General features: G+C 36.9%; 1 protein-coding gene across 5 annotated transcripts in view; it reads right to left on the bottom strand.

Annotated features, from left to right (window-relative positions):
* Positions 1 to 17978, bottom strand: part of ARAP2 (ArfGAP with RhoGAP domain, ankyrin repeat and PH domain 2) — a 191473-nt gene that overhangs the window by 135083 nt on the left and 38412 nt on the right. For all 5 annotated transcript variants that reach the window (XM_002929010.4, XM_034671975.1, XM_034671976.1 and 2 more), the window contains exons 7-8: positions 13866 to 13935; positions 7544 to 7664 (exon numbers count right to left, since the gene is read on the bottom strand). In XM_002929010.4, coding sequence (XP_002929056.1) covers positions 7544 to 7664; positions 13866 to 13935 — 191 coding nt within the window. The remainder of the gene's footprint in view (positions 1 to 7543; positions 7665 to 13865; positions 13936 to 17978) is intronic.

Genomic DNA, 17978 nt, shown 5'->3' with positions numbered 1-17978 from the left:
TGAATCAGAATCTTCAGTTTAAGAAGATCCCCAGGTGATACGAATCCATGTTAATATTTAAGAAGCACTCTTATAGATTATTCATGAGATTGGGTTTTCTCTTTTATAGAAGTAATACTGAGACCAGTTAACAGATTTTACCCAGCAATTAAGTTGCTCAAATGCCCAGAAAATTTTACTCCTGTTACTTAGAGCCTACTTAAGAGTATGCTGACTTGATATTCCCTCATCCATTCCATTCTCACCACAGTAACAATAGCATCTCATTTGGTAAATTAAAATTTGGTTTTCTTCCTCCACAAAGCTAAGTGACCTTCAACTATGTATATATAACACACTGCTTTACGGACACGGGAATCTGATGTGGTGCCCAAAGAGCAATCACAGTTGTAAGGCAAGTTAGATATGAACATAGAACAGAACACAGAACACTATAAATGTCATACAAATGGTATCAAACAAAATATGAGTCAATTCAATAGAGGTAAGTCATTTGCTGAAGGTCATACAGCAAGTTAGTATTAAAATTATGAGAATCAAATGTTTTAACTCAGACAACTGTTCTTAGCACTATGAAAAAAAAGTAGTTGTGCTAGGTCTTGGAACGAGGAGCATTTGAAAAGACAAAACTGGAGTTTGGTGAGGGAAAAGCAGAACCTTATGACTCTAAGCAGAGAAGAACATAAGAACAAAGGCAGAAAGAACCAAAGAGACAAACTTATAGATAAGCATATTGATAATTTTGAACTCGAGATAATAGGAAATACCGATAGAGCTTCTGCGTACCTATAAGGAATTTTGCCTCCAAACTTTATTACAGAGGCAAAAAAAAAAAAAGTCACGATTCTTAGCAAGGAAATGACATGATTATTATGATGGTACGTAGAACAAACTAGAAGCGTGGAAATCAGGAATAAGGCAAAAGACGCTTTAAATACAATGAAAAGAGAAACAAAAGAATATCTGAAGAGTCAAGACATTAAGGGATGGGAAAAAATAGCTGAAGTTTTAAATATGTTTGACAGGTATTCACAAAACAAAATTAAATTCTCAGAATAAAAGGTAGCTCAGTACCACGACTTGACCAAAGAAGGTAGAAGATTCCGTTGTATTAACAGAACCACCTCAGGTTTTCCATGCCCTAGCTTGAGCATCTAGGTGGACGGACAGCATCACATTAATGAAGGTAACCTATACAAAAGAAGATCCATGAAAGTAGATAAATGTCTAATGTGAAAGGAGAAGAAACAGACAAATCCTGAGGTACAACTGTATCTATGAGGCAGGAAAATGGGCTAGCCAAAAATAAATGAAGAAGTGATTATCAAGGCAAAAGGAACAAGACAAAACAAAACAGACTGAATTCCATGTCGGAAAAATTACCAAGAAGGAAGAGGAAGGAAACTTCCAAACTACTAAAAACAGTTTTGTCTTTAATGACCAAAGCCAAAGTATTTAAAACTCTTTCAACAAAGCTTTGTTGCAGATATTAATTACATAGTCCCCAAGTCATAGTTCCCATGTATCAGGAGGAAATATTTACCCAACCTCCCCAGCATCATTAGAAACTAAAAACAATATGAAAACGTTCAGGTAACTAAGTCAATGTCATTATACAGCGTCTGCTCTACGTTTTATACCTACATGAATAGATCCAGACTGCACTAGGATAATTTATATTTTCAGGAACAACAACAAACCTTACTTGTTATCATTAGTTTCACACAAGATACTCCTGCCAAGTAAACAGCACGGAACGTTTTTTGTTTATACGAATCTACATGAATCATTTAGTTTGAAATGTAGGTCACATTTTATTAAAAAGAACCCAACTTCGTGTTTTTTAATTTTCTTTCAATTTTTTATTGAAATATAATTAACATACAGTATTCTATTAGTTTCAGGTGTACAATATGATTCAACACTTCCACATGTTACTCATTGCTCATCAAGATACGCGTACTCTTAGTCCCCTTTACCTATCTCACCCATCCCGCTCCCACACCTCCTTTTTGGAAACCACCAGTTAGTCCATTGTGTTTACGAGCCTGTTTTTCTCTTTCCTTTCTTTGTTCATTTTGTTTTGTTTCTTGAATTCCACACGAGTAAAATCACGTGGTATTTGTCTTTCTCTGATTTGTTTTACGTTGTCGGTCGTAACTTTATAAACTAGGCCAAAGTGTTTGGGGTTTCTACACTGCCAACGGCATATACCTCAGTTTCTCAGGAAAATAATTTGAAGCTGGCAATTCCATCCATTGGACTTAAACATGATGACTGCATCTCAACAAAGAGTTCTCTTATAGCCTAGAAGTAGTATCTAGCTCCTGAGGGCCTCATTTACTAATAGGAAGTAAACAGTCATGAGTAAGAATGAGAATTAATAGTAACATTCAGTTTATTCTTAATTACCCATTCCAGTGGAGATAAACAGTGATACAGATCATTCAAACACAACAAAATAGATTACAAGCATCATTGGTATTTGGCTATGCAACGTGTGTGTCCTTAAACACGGGGAATACGCTTTGATAAGTCACGATATTCCAAATCAAAGAGTGATCTTCCCTTGGGCTAAGTGTCTTGGGCAAAGCTACATACTATGCTAGCTTCTGCCTGCTCTTCACAGCAAGGTGCTTTTATTCTTTCCAATAACAAACATTTACTGTCTATCTTGATCTTAGCACTGTGCTAAGCACTATTCCTTAGAGAATATGCCCTGACCTAGATATGGCTTTGCTCAAAGTAGAGCATTCTGGGTTGGAAAAAGGGGGGGGGACAAAATCACCACTTTCTTATAATTATGCCAGAATATAAAAAAAAGATAATAGCAATTCCCTCAAACTAGTTCTTGAGGTTTTCAGGAATGAATGCCAACTACCATAAGAATCAAAAAAGTAAAAAAAACAAAACCAACAGGAGAGACAATATTCTCTGACCACTGGATTCAGCAGTGGGCCTATTCAGTAGAAACTATAATATAGGACTGATTATCCTAGGGATTACTATATAAGGGCTGTGTAAAAGATTAGTAACAGAATCTAACAAAGTTTAGATGGACTTTCACTTTTGATATGCTAATATAACTGAACTAAAGATTCTTCAACGTAACCCTGATCATATTTCAGAGAAGGAAGTATCTGCACATCGTGACTGTTCATGAAATCAATAGCCATTCATTCGTACAAATATTTACTGAGTGTCTGCTGGGTTCCAAGACCTATTCTGAATACTAGGAATGGAAGCGTGAACAAGACACACCACAGCCTTAATCTCCTGGAGTTTGCCCTCTTGTGAAAAGAGGAAGGCAATAAAACATAGATATATAATCTATTACACAGTGACAAGTACAATGGGGCAAAATAAAGCAAGGAATGAGGGGCCCTAGAGGCGCTACTTTATACTTGGTAGTACAAAAAAAGCCTCAGAAGGCAGGCAATGGTTAAGCAAAAGCCTAAAGGAAATAGAAGTGATAGAGAAAGTCAAGAGGATGGCTGCAGGAAGAGCATTCTCCGATAAAGAAAGCAGTGTCAATGCCCTGGGGTTGACATAGGGGTTTGACACGGTCAAGGAACAAGAGAACAGCTGAAATGTAGTGAGCAAGGGAGAGCATGGGAGGAGACAAGGTCAAAAAGACCAGAGCCAGATCACGTAGGGGCTCTTGGACATAAATGTTTTACTCTAAGGGAGTTGGAGAGACAATATAGCATCTGAAGTAGACTGACATGATCGGACTTCTTTGATACAGGATCACTGACAGCTGTATAGAAAACAGGACTGTAAGTCCATCAACGGAGGTTATTACAATAACCCAGATAGAGGTGGTGGCTTGCATTGGAGTAGTAACGACAGAGGTGTTGAGAATCAATCAGAATCCAGACATACTTCCAAAGTCAAAAATGATCAGATGTGCTGATGGGCTGGATGTGCAATATGAGAGGAAAAAGATTCAGGAATGACTCCACAGTTTGTGACTCACTACGATAGTTGACCAGCATACACAACGGAGAACTTTTAATTCCCCTGGCTCTCCCTCCCGCTAGTAAATGTTCCATGACTTCCCTCTAAAAAAACTGACTATTTCAAAGTACCTGGGTGGCTCAGTCTGTTAAGTGTCCAACTCTTGATTTTGGCTCTGGTCTCAGGGTCATGAGATCGAGCCCTGTGTCAGGCTCCATGCTCAGTGCAGAGTCTGCTTAAGATTCGCTCTCTCTCCCTCTGCCCCTCCCCACCATGCTCTCTCTCTCCTTCAAAAACAAAACAAAAAACGACAACACTGAATATTTCAAGACAGGCAAGTCTGCTTGCCTAAAATAACTAAGGGGAATTTATGTTTCTTAACCCAAGTGTTCTTTAAAACAAACAAAGCTATGCAGTACCATAGTTGCCACTGGAGGGCTGTAAGATGCTGTCTGGAAACAGCTGAGAGAAAAAACACCTGCCTGCCTCCCAGGGATCTAGAACGAGCTGAGGTGGACAAGAACACGAGACTGCCGCTGAAAGCCAGCACTGACAATGGCCCAGGAGCACAAATGACCACGCAGAATTCTTAACCCTTTTCTCACTATAAGAAGTGCCAACTAAAAACATCACCTGCTTTTTGAAGTCACGCATCTCCAAGTGTGACCACCGCTGCCAGGGGAACACAGACTGGAGAGATCGTTAGCTGTTGTGACCCTCTGACCAAGCCCAATGGTTCTGCTTCAGGACAAAGGAATCCCACTAACTTTTTATTTGACAAACAGTATTTTTAAAATGCTATTATTTCAATATAATTCACTTTCAACTAAGAGCATAACAATACTTCACTAGGAAACCTGGGGGGAATTGAAGCCTTTGAAAATTTGCAGATAAAAAGATGCCAAATGGTAATCTTGTCTTAGCAATGCCGGTGGGGAACGCAGCAATTTGGAAACCAGTGACACTGCCTTCAGAGGAGACAAAGGATAGGTCATTCAGAACCTTCTCACCAAAAATGGAGAATTCACTTCTGCTAGGATGTCAAACCATTTCCCCTTTGTATTCTAAACTTTTGTCTTGCTTCTCGATTAGATTGAAGTAGGGTTTCATTTGGCTTAAAAGTTAAGTCAAATATTTCATAAGCCACTATGGTTGATTTCTCAGTTCCCCCAAAGTAAGAAATAATCAACTATCTATATACATGGAAGGAGGAAAAAAACAATAAAACATACTTAGTATCTTGTGGAAGGTTCCATACTAAATATACAGATACATGTATACTATTTATACACACACACACACTCTCTCTGTGTGTGTACAAATACCTAACTTTAAAAACGCTAGTTATGACATTAAAATGACTTTTTAAAAAAGATTTTATTTATTTATTCATGAGAGATAGAGAGAGGGAGGGAGGCAAAGGGAGAAGCAGGCTCCCCGTGGAGCAGGGAGCCTAATGCGGGGCTCAATCCCAGGGCCCTGGGATCATGACCTGAGCCGAAGGCAGGCACTTAATCGACTGAGGCACCCTAAAAATGATTTTCAATGAATCTACCTTAACTCAATAATTCCATGTGTACAGTCTGTTTTTACTGAAGCAGTATTTTCATGTTTTAAAATTTAAAGACCCAAGACCTATTTAACAAATACTTATACCTAAGTTTAAGTGAAATTCTTGTTTCTATAATTATGTGATATATGAACCATGAACTACATATGAACTATGTATCACAGCATGTAACTTTTAAACATGTGAGTTGATATATTCTACTTAAATGTGTCTGCTTAACTTTTAACTACAGTAAGTAAATACGGCTAAGCAGATTTTCTCCAGGTGGAAAGCTTTATTTAGCATGTCTATCTTAAAATGCAAGCTATGTGGCATATGTGAAATTCATTTTGAGACGCCAAGGGGAAAGTGATAAGTACCTCAAAGAAACAGGCAGTCATCTTCTGGGCAGAGGAAACCAAAGCGTAAGGAAAGATCGTCACGATATCCAGTCGGGAGAATATCTTAGGCTTTCCTGGCCACACAGCCTACAACTACTCAATGGGGTCACTGGGGCACAAAAGCAGCCACAGACAATATGTAAATGAATGACAGTGACTATGATGGAACTAGACTTTGTTTACAAAAACAAGCAGTGGCGATGAGACATGGTTTGCCAACCCCGACTCTAGGCTATGTTCTCAACAATTCTTTAAATAGCAACTCAACTAAGGAACACTTTTTCCACTACATATGTGCAATATATACACAGGTATGTCTCACTATACAATATTGCTAGAAGCGATGCACTTTGATATTTCTTATTCTATTTCATGTTTGGTTGTTCTGTTTTGGGGAGATTTGTTTTAGTACCATCAGAGCCCACTTAAGTGATTTCACAAATGGAGAGTGATTCACGATCTGAAAAAAAGCTGCCCCAGTGTGAACCGTATCGGGAACTTACGCATTTACTGATTATGCCAAGGAATAATGAAAGCTTTCTAGGAAGGATTCATTGAGTGTTTTCTAAGTGCCTTGCACCGGTATATGTTCTAGGAATCTAGTAGTTTAAAAAAGACAAATATTGCCCCATAATATCTAATATTGTTGTAGTTTATAAAAGCGTAAAATGGGTTCTGTGTAAAACGGGATTTTTTTTTCTTTTTATAAAATGGGGTAATTGTAACACCTATATCCCTCACAAGACTACTTTGAATAATGAAGCACAGATCACTGCATATATCAAGAATTTAGTAAGTTTTCTAAATCACCATTATTCAAATAATTAAGTACCAAGAAGTATTTTCAAAATCAAGTTGAGTTATAACCTATACTAAAATAAAAGTTAGCTTTAAAATAAAAGTAATCTTTAAAATAAAAGTATAATTCTTTAATTAATGAAGATGGCCTTACCTATATTATTTAAAAGTAGTGAGAAATATAGTAATAATGTGTTGATAGTCAATCAAAGTATACAACTGAGAACTCTTCACTCTCCTGGCTCTCTCTCCCTACCCCCTCCAAAAGTCAGAAAAGATCTAAAGCTTTAGTCTCTATCCATAAACCACATGCCATCTAATTTTTACCATCAAGTGATCTTTAGCAGATGGTGAAGGTAAAAAGAATTGAAAAAGTATAGAAGATGCTCCGAAATCTGTGCTAGCATGATTACTGGGCCTGTGATTCACAGTTGAACCGGGCATAAGTAAACTTCCCTAAAACCAACCTTTTAATAGTGAGAAAAACTGTTTTTGCATATTGAATAACTATTTTGCATTATCAAACAACAACTAAAAGGTGGACTCCATAGGAGCAGAGATTTTTGTCTGACTTTTTTTGCACTGCTGTATCTCCAGAACTTAGAAGAATTCTTGGCACTTAGTAGATTCTAAGTATTTGCTGCATGTAAGAATAGTGAACAAATGACTTGACAACTTGTTTACGGCACTCAAAATAATATAAAATGTCAATTACTTAAAAGTAACATATTTTAAGATTGGTTGACATTTGTAGCTTCACTGGCTTATCAATCTTCTGACTGGACAGAAATTAATGTCTATGAGTGTTTTTACAGAGATAAAGAAATAATCTTACCTTCTTTTTCTACTCTAAAAACAAAAGCTCTTTGTGTTGTAACAACTTCAAATTTGTTGTCTCCCTGAACCCGTACCGTAGATATAGCAGAAAGGGGAATTATTCCTTTTGAATACTTTTCCTGTATGGGTTAGAGAAAAAGATACACAAACAAGACAGATTTAAATGAAATTCTTATGACCTTATCAGAAAAAGAATGGTACAATATTTACAAATATTTACAAGCATACTGTGCTTCTCTTTCATAATTTTAATCTAAATTTTTTCAATAACATACAAATAGTATATATCCTCAGACACACTTAACACCCCAGAAAGGAAAATATTAAATGTCCCTTTCACGTGTCCCTTTCTTCTGGAATTTAAAATTAAAAGGCAAAAAATCGAGTACAAACAACTGTACTAGACCAGCAATACACAGTTCCCAAAACCAAGGGTATGTTTTTTAAAACAATCTGGTCAAAATGATTTTATGGTGTTTGCAGACATCTGCTGGCCATAATGGGTACTGTAACTAAACAACTTCAAAACTATTGCTACAACAACTGTGAACAAGAATATATCTCAAATCCAGACTGTTGCATTATATCAATTAAACATATTACCCAATGATTCTGATACGTATCTAATAATTACCTGCCTCACTTTACCTTTAATTCCCCAACAAAAAATGAATGAAAAAGACAAAAGAATAAAAAAAGATGGATTTGGCCGTTAGCAATTGGCATATACCTAACACAATTTTGGCTGTTTGCAACTGGCATATGTATTTTAACCGTTTTGCTCAAGAAGATCATTCTGAAGATTCTTCGTAGCTTTTACAGTCTTCGTTTTTCTGGATCCACCAAAAGCATTTGGCATAAGGACCACCCGACAATTGCTGCTACTTACTAAGGGTGAAATAGTTGCTGGGCCTTGTGTTGGAAAGAAAATTCAAATAGTATTTTTACATTCAAGGAGCCTCAAAATGAGAAGCCAGCTAATGTAATGAGAGAAAAGTTTAAAACGGAGTCTGAACCATGGAACGTATGAGTGCAAAGATGGGAACTCCCAAATTCTGCTTAAAAGAGGTCAGATGTTTTTACAGACATAAAGACGTTAGAGCCTGACCTGAAGAAAGCTTAAGTTTAACCACACAGATAACTGGTTGGGAGGCCATCCTGGCTGGAAAGCTTTAATAATAAAGGTATTAAGTAGAGAAATAAGAGCAGCCACAGTATAGAGTCAAAAGAGGTGAAACTGGAAACATACATCAAGGACACATTATGAAAGGTCTTAAATATCAGAAGAGTCTGGGCACATCTTTACGGGGTTTCTTCTACTATTTCCTTCTACAGAATGATTCATGGTACCCTCATTTTTAGAAGATCCCAAGTATCTGAAGCAACTGGTTAGGAAAAAAATGTATTAAACCATTCCATGCAGAGAACAGGTGCCAAGGTCTTATTCCTCCTAGTGGTAAACTCCTGCCATGCATATTAGATAGACAGGTGAGGGACAGTCCCTGTCAGGAGCATGGTGTTCTTCTACTGGGAGGTTATCCTCTTCCCGTTGAGAAGATATACTATGCTATCATGGCATTCCCTCTTAGTTCTTTGACAGTTTCTTCTCTTCCAATGCCTCTGCTCCAATCTCCTATCCCTGACTACACATATGCAACAAAATCCTATGCATTCTTCAACGCCATTTTAACTACCAACGCCACAAAGGCTTATCCACATCCCCTCACACAGCCAAAATTGAATATGGTATTTGAACTGTAACTGAAGAAGATGAGTGGGTAACCTCACAGGAAAAGGATGTCAAGAAGTAATTTCAAGGTAACTTTTCTTCTCCTTGTTTTCCACTTTTTTTGTTTTATCTTCTCTAAGAAAATCCATTCCTACTATTTCAACTGCCAACTTCATGAGGAAAATTTTAAAATCTGTCCCTTCCTTATCCATTTTGGTCAACTCCAGCCCCATATTTCAAGTCATCAATGGTGCATGTAGCTGTCCCACAAGCACCTCAAACTTCAAATTATCTCCTGCAAACATACCCTCCCCCCTTTATATCTGTTCATTAAAATATTACTCTTCTAGTCTGTCTTAAGTAGTCTTTCATTTGTGCAGATCATTTACACCCACATAACTTGGGACTCTCCTTACAGTGACTGTGTCAACTTCCTCCCTGGCACTTTCTGACTCTCTCCAGTCACATGAGTCTTCTTTGAGGTTCCATGAACATACCATGTTTCTCCCCAATCTAGTGCCTTTGCTTACTCTGTTCTTCAAGGAATGGTGTCCACATCCAGCTTCACATGGTTCCTGCCTCTCCATTCTTCACATTTCAGCATAAGTATATGCTTCAGAAGAAAGGTTTTCTCACCAGCCTCTTCTCATAGGCCCCCTATCCTCACCTAAGCAGATGACCCTAAATTTTTTTTTAAAGATTTTATTTATTTATTCAACAGAGACAGAGACAGCCAGAGAGAGAGGGAACACAAGCAGGGGGAGTGGGAGAGGAAGAAGCAGGCTCATAGCGGAGGAGCCTGATGTGGGGCTTGATCCCAGAACGCCAGGATCACGCCCTGAGCCGAAGGCAGACGCTTAACGACTGAGCCACCCAGGCACCCCAGACCCTAATTTAAGCTAATAGCAACCTGTATTTTTTTCCTTTATAGCAATTACCAACTATAAAGTAAAATGGTGATTTTTATGTTTACTGTGTGATCATTTAAGACAGTCTCCCCAAATAGACAATGGGTCAGACATCTATTTTCCTCAGACCTTTCATATAAATGGCATTGCAAAAGTATCTGCTCACCGAATGAATTCTATGTCCAATCAATCACAAATCAAGTTCTGACAGCTCACTTTTAAAATTTTTTTAAATTCATTTTTTAATACCTCCACTGGCCTACACAGCCTACACCCAGATAATTAATGCCCGATTTACTGCACACTCCCCTGATATGCCTCACTACTTTCAGCTTCTGATCCTTCTAACCTTTCTTGCATATGATTGTTCAAATGTCACAGTTGGAAAAAATAAAGAAAAGACTTATAGAGGGGGATAAAAAAAATGGATCCTGAAGTTTGCACAGAACTTTGATAGATGGCAATGGCTCAGAAGGTTCAGATGGAAGAGCAAAAACATGGAGATGAAAATACAGGAAAAAGGCACGGTCACGTTCCCCACAGTGTGTACCCAGACACTGCTGCAAAAGGTCATGCAAAGAAATACATGACTGACTGGCTTAAAGGAAACCCAATAAAGGCAGTGGGGTATGATGGCTATGCCAGGCACTACTAGACTGCTAAGTGCTTCAGGAATGAGAAAAGTGGGAAAATGTTTCCTTAGTGTCAGGCAACCTCACATGTGGGAAAGAGCATATACCCCTGGGGACAGTGCAAGGGCCTCTCTGGCTGTAAGTCTACAGTGGCTGAGATCAGACTGAAAAATCTAGAATATCCACACACATTTATATTTCAGCTCTCAGATGATCCATTCTCAAATCTTAATTTGCTTAAGAATTAAAAGAGCATATAAAAATAGATCACTAGTGAGATAATTAACCATTTGTTGAATAAAAATGTTACCGTTAATATATTTTTCAGTATAGAAAAATCAAGCAGCATTGTAGGAAAAGAAATAGGAATTTTAAAAAGGAGATTTTCCCTCCTCTAGATCTGCTTAAAGAGATTAAAAAAAATTCCTTACAAAAAAGTAACCCACTCACATGCTTATAATAATAATATCCTATTTAACAGGTAAATACTCCATAAGAGTAATAGAAAAATAAATTCCCCAGGAGTGATCAAAATGTACTTAACAAGCTAACTGTCACGTCACTTTAACCTCAGGAAGTTATAGTTTTTCTAATGGCTCATTTGTAATCTATTATGAGATTCCAAGAAATCTCGTAATTTTTAACACTGTAGAGTTGACATTATGCTTCTCTTCAAACAACACACGATAAAGACAAGATGAGAAAAAAGACAACAGGCTCAGAATGATTGTGTTTTTCAGAGTACAAAATTTTCCTTAAGGACAGAAATTTTAAAGCATCCCTTGAGCCTGTAACACACAGATATCTAGGTCAAGTTGTCATTTATCTACTACCACTTTCAGACAATGAAATGACCACAGGGCACTTCTGCCCACAGCTGAGTGAGAATGGGGGTGAGTGAGATTTCTTGGCAGGTGACAAGATATCAAGGCTGGTGGGATGATGCCATTTTCAGTAACACAATGAAAAAAATCTTGCAGAGCCGTGATAGAGCAGCCCTGAGGAAAATGAGAGAAAACTAGGGAAATACAGAGCTCTGCCCAGCCACACGGTCCTCAGATGCACCTTTAAACACTGAAAGGCCCAATAACTCAGTGCACGTGACCGCTGACACTGCACACTCACCTGAGACTACCGACACCCATGCCTTCCACACATTGGCCCTAAAATGCCCTCTTCCCAGTCCTCCAACCTACTCTTGAGTAAGATTGGTCACAATAGAAACTGTGTCTCCTTTTAGGAAACACCCATTCCAATATTTCTATTTTTGACAAGATGAAACCAACCATCTGGACAGTAAAGGGACAAAATGCCACAGAAAACAATAATCTGAATTTTTAAAAAATTGTTAAGCTAAAGAATTTGTAACCATTCATTTTAACATGAGCTTCTTATCACAATTTCAAACCAAGGCTGCATAATTTTTTGTATCGATACCTAAAAATGTGACAGGCACTCATCTCACTGCGGTTGAGATGAGCTTTTATAGGACAAACAGAATGAGTCCAGTTGGACACAGATACCAGAAATTCTCTCTCCCAAACGGGGATAATACCACCACCAACAGAGCCTCATGGCACGGAAGTCTTATTCCTGAATAGTATTCCCCCTCATTTCAATCAAACCAGAGAAGGGCACAGCTGCTGAAAAAAAACTAGGGGTCAGATTCCAGCAGATACAGAGACCACATTGTACCCACCACTGGCATAGAAACTATCTCAACATTCAAATGCAGAAGCAAACTAAAACAGTAGCAAAGGCAGAAAACCAGCTTTTAAAAAATACTCATCCCACCATCTTGCAAACCTCAAAGAGGTGTGTTTAAATTTATTTGATGCTTTATCTGGATCACTGCAAGGTGAAACCAAATAATTAATACTTCTCTAAACTTTCTATTGTTCTTAGCATTGCAGCATGTAAATGTATGTTACTTTCTATCTAAAAGCATACACTCTTCTGCCCTGTAGCACTGAAGAATCAATATATGAAAGGGAGTTTCTATCCAAGCCACAAAAGCACAAAAGGAAGTGAGAGTCTCCAAGTAATGAGAAAATAATGTTAAGAGTATAAGGTATAAATAAGAAAATATGCTTAAACATTAAATGAATCTGGTAAGAGAGTGTATATAGTTAAGACTATAAGATTACCTGATTTTAATTTAAAAAAGGTGTATAAATCGAAAGATTATTACAACAAACACCCATATATCCTCCACCCAGATTTGACAACTGTTAACATCTTCAGTTTTTGTTTTACCTATGTGTGTATGCAAATATATTTATAAATATAAATATATAGATAAGTAACATCTGAAAAACATTTGCAGATAGGACACCTCAAATATTCCAGCCTACATCTCCTAAGAATAAAGAGATTCTCATACCTAATGAAGACATGATCAGAACAGTATCACGTTGTTAAGGCTCACTTGCCTAAAGACAAAATTGTGACCACTTTCTCATCAAGATGTTCAATGAGCTCTAACTCCAAAGAACTTCTCAGCTTCATCCCCTCAAGTCTCCTTCACATATTCTATTTTCCAATCAGAAAACTGACTTCCCATCTGGACATCTCATGGTTCTCAATGTTACCACGTCCTATTCTCTCTAGTCTCTACGTGTAAACGTTCCTCTTTTTTCAAGACCTATGGCAAATGGAATCTCACGCAAGAAGCCTTCTTTGGTTCTTCCCTAACCCTTCTAGAGCACAAAGTAACCTCTCCTTGTGTGCCTAACTGTAGTACCCTTTTGTAAAGATTCCTTAGTGCTCTCTAGAAGAAAGACAATTTCTTATTCATCCTTACATCACTCACAGCAATTCCTGTAGTTTGTAGAAGACACTCCATAAATAATTGTTGGTTATATAATGTTTTAAAAACCAAATCTCATGTGTAAAGAAAAGTTAACCTATGAACAGAGTGTTTCAGCGTGTACAAACTCTTCATGTTGGTAATCCAACTTCTGTTCTTAAAATACAAACTGCTTGCTTAGTTTACTGAAGTATACCTTGGATGTGTAAGAAAATCTTGAGAGAACTATAAAATGTACTTACCTTCTCGTTATTGTAGTAAGAAATGCAAAGGCCATCAAATTTCACCCATCTCTTCTGAAACATGCGTTTTCTGTAAAACACATGAAACTGTTATTTTATATTCAAGTATCATGAACTTGGATTTTAAATACATTTGTAATGTACTGTGTTGAGTACATTCCTATTCGTTGTTAAACAGTGTAAAAAACATTAAGCGATGACAATGTACATTTCGGCAATGGCATGTAGCAAAAAAAACACCAAAAAACAAAACATAAAATGACACTTTCTAATCAGTTAACATAAGTATTTAGAACAATGATACTGTTGGTACTGGCACAAAAATAGACACATAGATCAATGGAATGGAATAGAGAACCCAGAAATAAACCCATATTTATGTGGTCAATTTGTCTACCACAAAGAAGGCAAGAATAGCCAATGGGAAAAAGACAGTCTCTTCAACAACTGGTGTTAGGAAAACTGGACAGCTACCTGCAAAAGAAAGAAATTGGACCATTTTCTAACACCATCCACAAAAATAAACTCAAAAATGGATTAAATACCTAAATATGAGATCTGAAACCATAAAAATCCTAGAAGAGAATGCAGGCAGTAATTTCTCTAACATCAACTGTAGCAGCAGTTTTCTAGATATGTCTCCTAGGGCAAGAGGAACAATAGCAAAAATAAACTACTGGGACTACATCAAAATAAAAAGTTTTTGCACAGCAAAGGAAACCATCAACAAAACAAAAAGGCAATCTACTGAATGGAAGAAGATATTTGCAAATGATATATCTGATAAGGGCTTAATATTCAAAATATATAAACAACTTACACAACTCAACACCAAAAAACAAGCAATTCAATTAAAAAATGGATAAGGGACTTTAACAGACATTTTTGCAAACACCATACAGATGGCCAACAGACACAAGAAAAGATGCTCAACATCACTCATCATCAGGGAAATACAAATCAAAACTGTAAAGAGATATCACATTACACCTGTCAGAATGGCTAGAATCAAAAGGACAAGAAATAACAAGCGTTAAGGAAGATATGGAGACAAAGGAACCCTCATGCACCAATTCTTCATTGGTGGAAATGTAAATTGGTAGTCTCTGTGCAAAACAGTATGCAGGCTCCTCAAAAAATTAAAAATAGAAACACCCTATGATCCAATAATTCCATTATAGAGTATTTACTAAAAAATAAAAATAAAAATAAATAAACAGGATTTTGAAAAGATATGTGCATGTCATGTTTACTGCAGCTTTATTTACAACAGCCAAGATATGAAAGCAACCCAAAAGTCCATCCATAGACGAATGGATAAAAATGTGGTGTGTCGGGGCGCCTGGGTGGCACAGCAGTTAAGCGGCTGCCTTCAGCTCAGGGCATGATCCCAGCGTTATAGGATCGAGCCCCACATCAGGCTCCTCTGCTATGAGCCTGCTTCTTCCTCTCCCACTCCCCCTGCTTGTGTTCCCTCTCTCGCTGGCTGTCTCTATCTCTGTCAAATAAATAAATAAAATCTTAAAAAAAAAAATGTGGTGTGTCTGTGCCTGTTCATATAACACATACACATACAAAAGAAAATCATGTAGCCATAAAAAAGGATGAGATCTTGCCATTTGTGACAACACGGATGGACCTAGAAAATATCACGCTAAGTGAAATAAGTCAGGATGAGAAAGACAAATATCTTATGATTTCACTCACGTGGAATCTAAAAAACAAAACAAATGAATAAACACAAAGCAGAATCAAACTTTTAAATACAGAGGATTGATGGTTGTCAGAGGGGAGAGGGTTGGGAGCATGGGTCAAACGGGTAAAGGGGAATGGGAGATACAAGTTTGCAGTTATGGAAAGAATAGGTTATGGAAATAAAATACACAGCCCAGGGAATACAGCCAATGATACTGTAATAGCGTTGCTTGGTGACACATGGTAGCTACACTCCAAAACTAACGTAACATTGTATGTCAACTATATTCAAATAAAAAAATTAAATAAATAGAACAATGATATTAACAGTATTAATATCCATATTTATAAGGGTTAGTGCAAAACAAAGTGTGGTGAGAAATACTACCACTGCACCCATCCCTCTAACAGAAATAATCCCTTAATAAAAATAACATAGGGGCCCCAACTGGCTCAGTTGGTAGAGCATGCAACTTTTGATCTCAGGGTCATGAGTTCAAGCCCCAGACTGGGAACAGAGTTTACATAAAAATAAATAATTTTTTTAAAAAACATTTAAAAAATAAAAGCTTTCATTGTTCATTAAGCTTATAGCATTTGTCTTATTTTACCTTAATTTTTGCTTTGGAGCATGAATAACATTTTGCCAAAATAACAAAGCTTTGTCATTTGGATTTATAAAGATAAATTACTTAATCTTGATCAAATGAGCTGAAAAAAGTCCCATATAGAGAATCCTTTACAATCATCCAAAATTCATTGAAACATTCACATTTTTCAAAAACAATCAGATGAAAGACAAACGCAATTTAAGATGATTACTGAAAAGTAATGAGAAACAAAGCAAAATAACATAATCACATTTCCTATTTAGGTTTAAAAGAAAAACTTTTTCTGACTATATAAGGGAAAAGTGAAGAACCAATTCCCACTTCCTCTTGTTTTTGTTTTGTTTCAGAACCCTTCCCTGAAGTCAGACAATCCTATTCTCTAAGTGGCTTTCTCTACTTGACACAATATACTTTTAGCTTCTAACACAAATGATATATGAAAACTAACTTCCTGTTTAAAGTCATTTCTAAGCAAGCATGTAAATAACAACTATGTCTAACTTTCCCATGTGTAGTTTGCCAACATGTTTAGGATAAGGGATTGATTTAACGTTATGTGATTTTCCTAAGACTTAAAAATAGAAAAGAGAACATCTGCAAGTGTGGAGACCTTGTCTTCCCAGCTGTTTTCTGAGCACCAAACACGTATCCCTCAAGGGAAATGCAGCAAGCCTCCCACACAGATCTATTCGGCTTCACATAAGATGAGAGCCAACCCGATCAAATGGATAAAAGTTTCAAAGTTCATCAGGACAGACATTTCCACATATAAGCATTTGAATTAATTATGAAGTAACAATAAAGACCTTGAAATCATAAGCATTACTACTTAGCCTTCTTTCCATCATCTTTCTGCTTCTTTTTAACTTCTCCTGGTCTGTGTTTTCTTAACACTGAAACATGCAATAGTTAGACATCTAGTTTTTAAAACCCAAGGATTCTTTACATTCCTTGTGTTAAAAACATTAAAGGTAAAGAAGTATTAAACACATAGTAATTATACATGAACAAATTAGTCACTCTGCACTCATTTCATGTTGAACTCTGTCATACTTGAAGGCAGGTAAATACACATCTTCCCACACAATGTCAGCAATAATTCTGTAATTCAAGATTTTACTTGGGCCCTACCCACCTTACTTTGTGAATGGTGGTAAGCTGGAGCTCAACAGTATATATAATCTTCCATTTCAGAATAAAAACAATCAACATTTGTAGGGAGATGATTACCATTAGCCCTCTATTCCCTTTGCTAATGACCCCTCTTTCAGAGATCTACCTATACCACCTACACAAATATCCCTTCCCTGAAGAGCCAATCCAAAGCAGATGACAAAGTCATTATCTCTCAAAGCACACCTTTTCCTTCTAATACTTAACACAGTCTCTACTTGTATGCATGTGTGTGTGTGTTTACTTGCTCAATGTGTATCTCAATGTCTATCTCCCATGACCATACCTTATGCTTTACAAGGACAAACTCTGAGAGTGTTTCGTCCTTCACTACACAATCCACAATTCACAGAGACATCTATGGCACTAAAAAAAGAATTTGTTGAATGAATGAGTGACATTATTAAGTGCAGTCCCTTTAGCAAGATGACAAATAAACCTCGATGACCAGCACTCAAATAATCAGCATCTTAAAAAAAAAAAAAAGTTGGCAGAAGGCAGGATAACTTCTGAAAACTCAAAATTAAAATCAAACTTTCAAAACCTGCCAAAGCACAGAGTGAAAAAAGTTTTAGAAGCTATTTTAATATGTCTTACTTTAGAACATTAATTGCAGCCACTAAGACTCAAAAAG

The sequence above is a fragment of the Ailuropoda melanoleuca genome, chromosome 11 (genome assembly GCF_002007445.2).
Source record: "Ailuropoda melanoleuca isolate Jingjing chromosome 11, ASM200744v2, whole genome shotgun sequence".
NCBI lineage: Eukaryota > Metazoa > Chordata > Mammalia > Carnivora > Ursidae > Ailuropoda > Ailuropoda melanoleuca.
The sequence above is the reverse complement of the archived record's forward strand: the minus strand, read 5'-3'. Positions and strand labels throughout refer to the sequence as shown.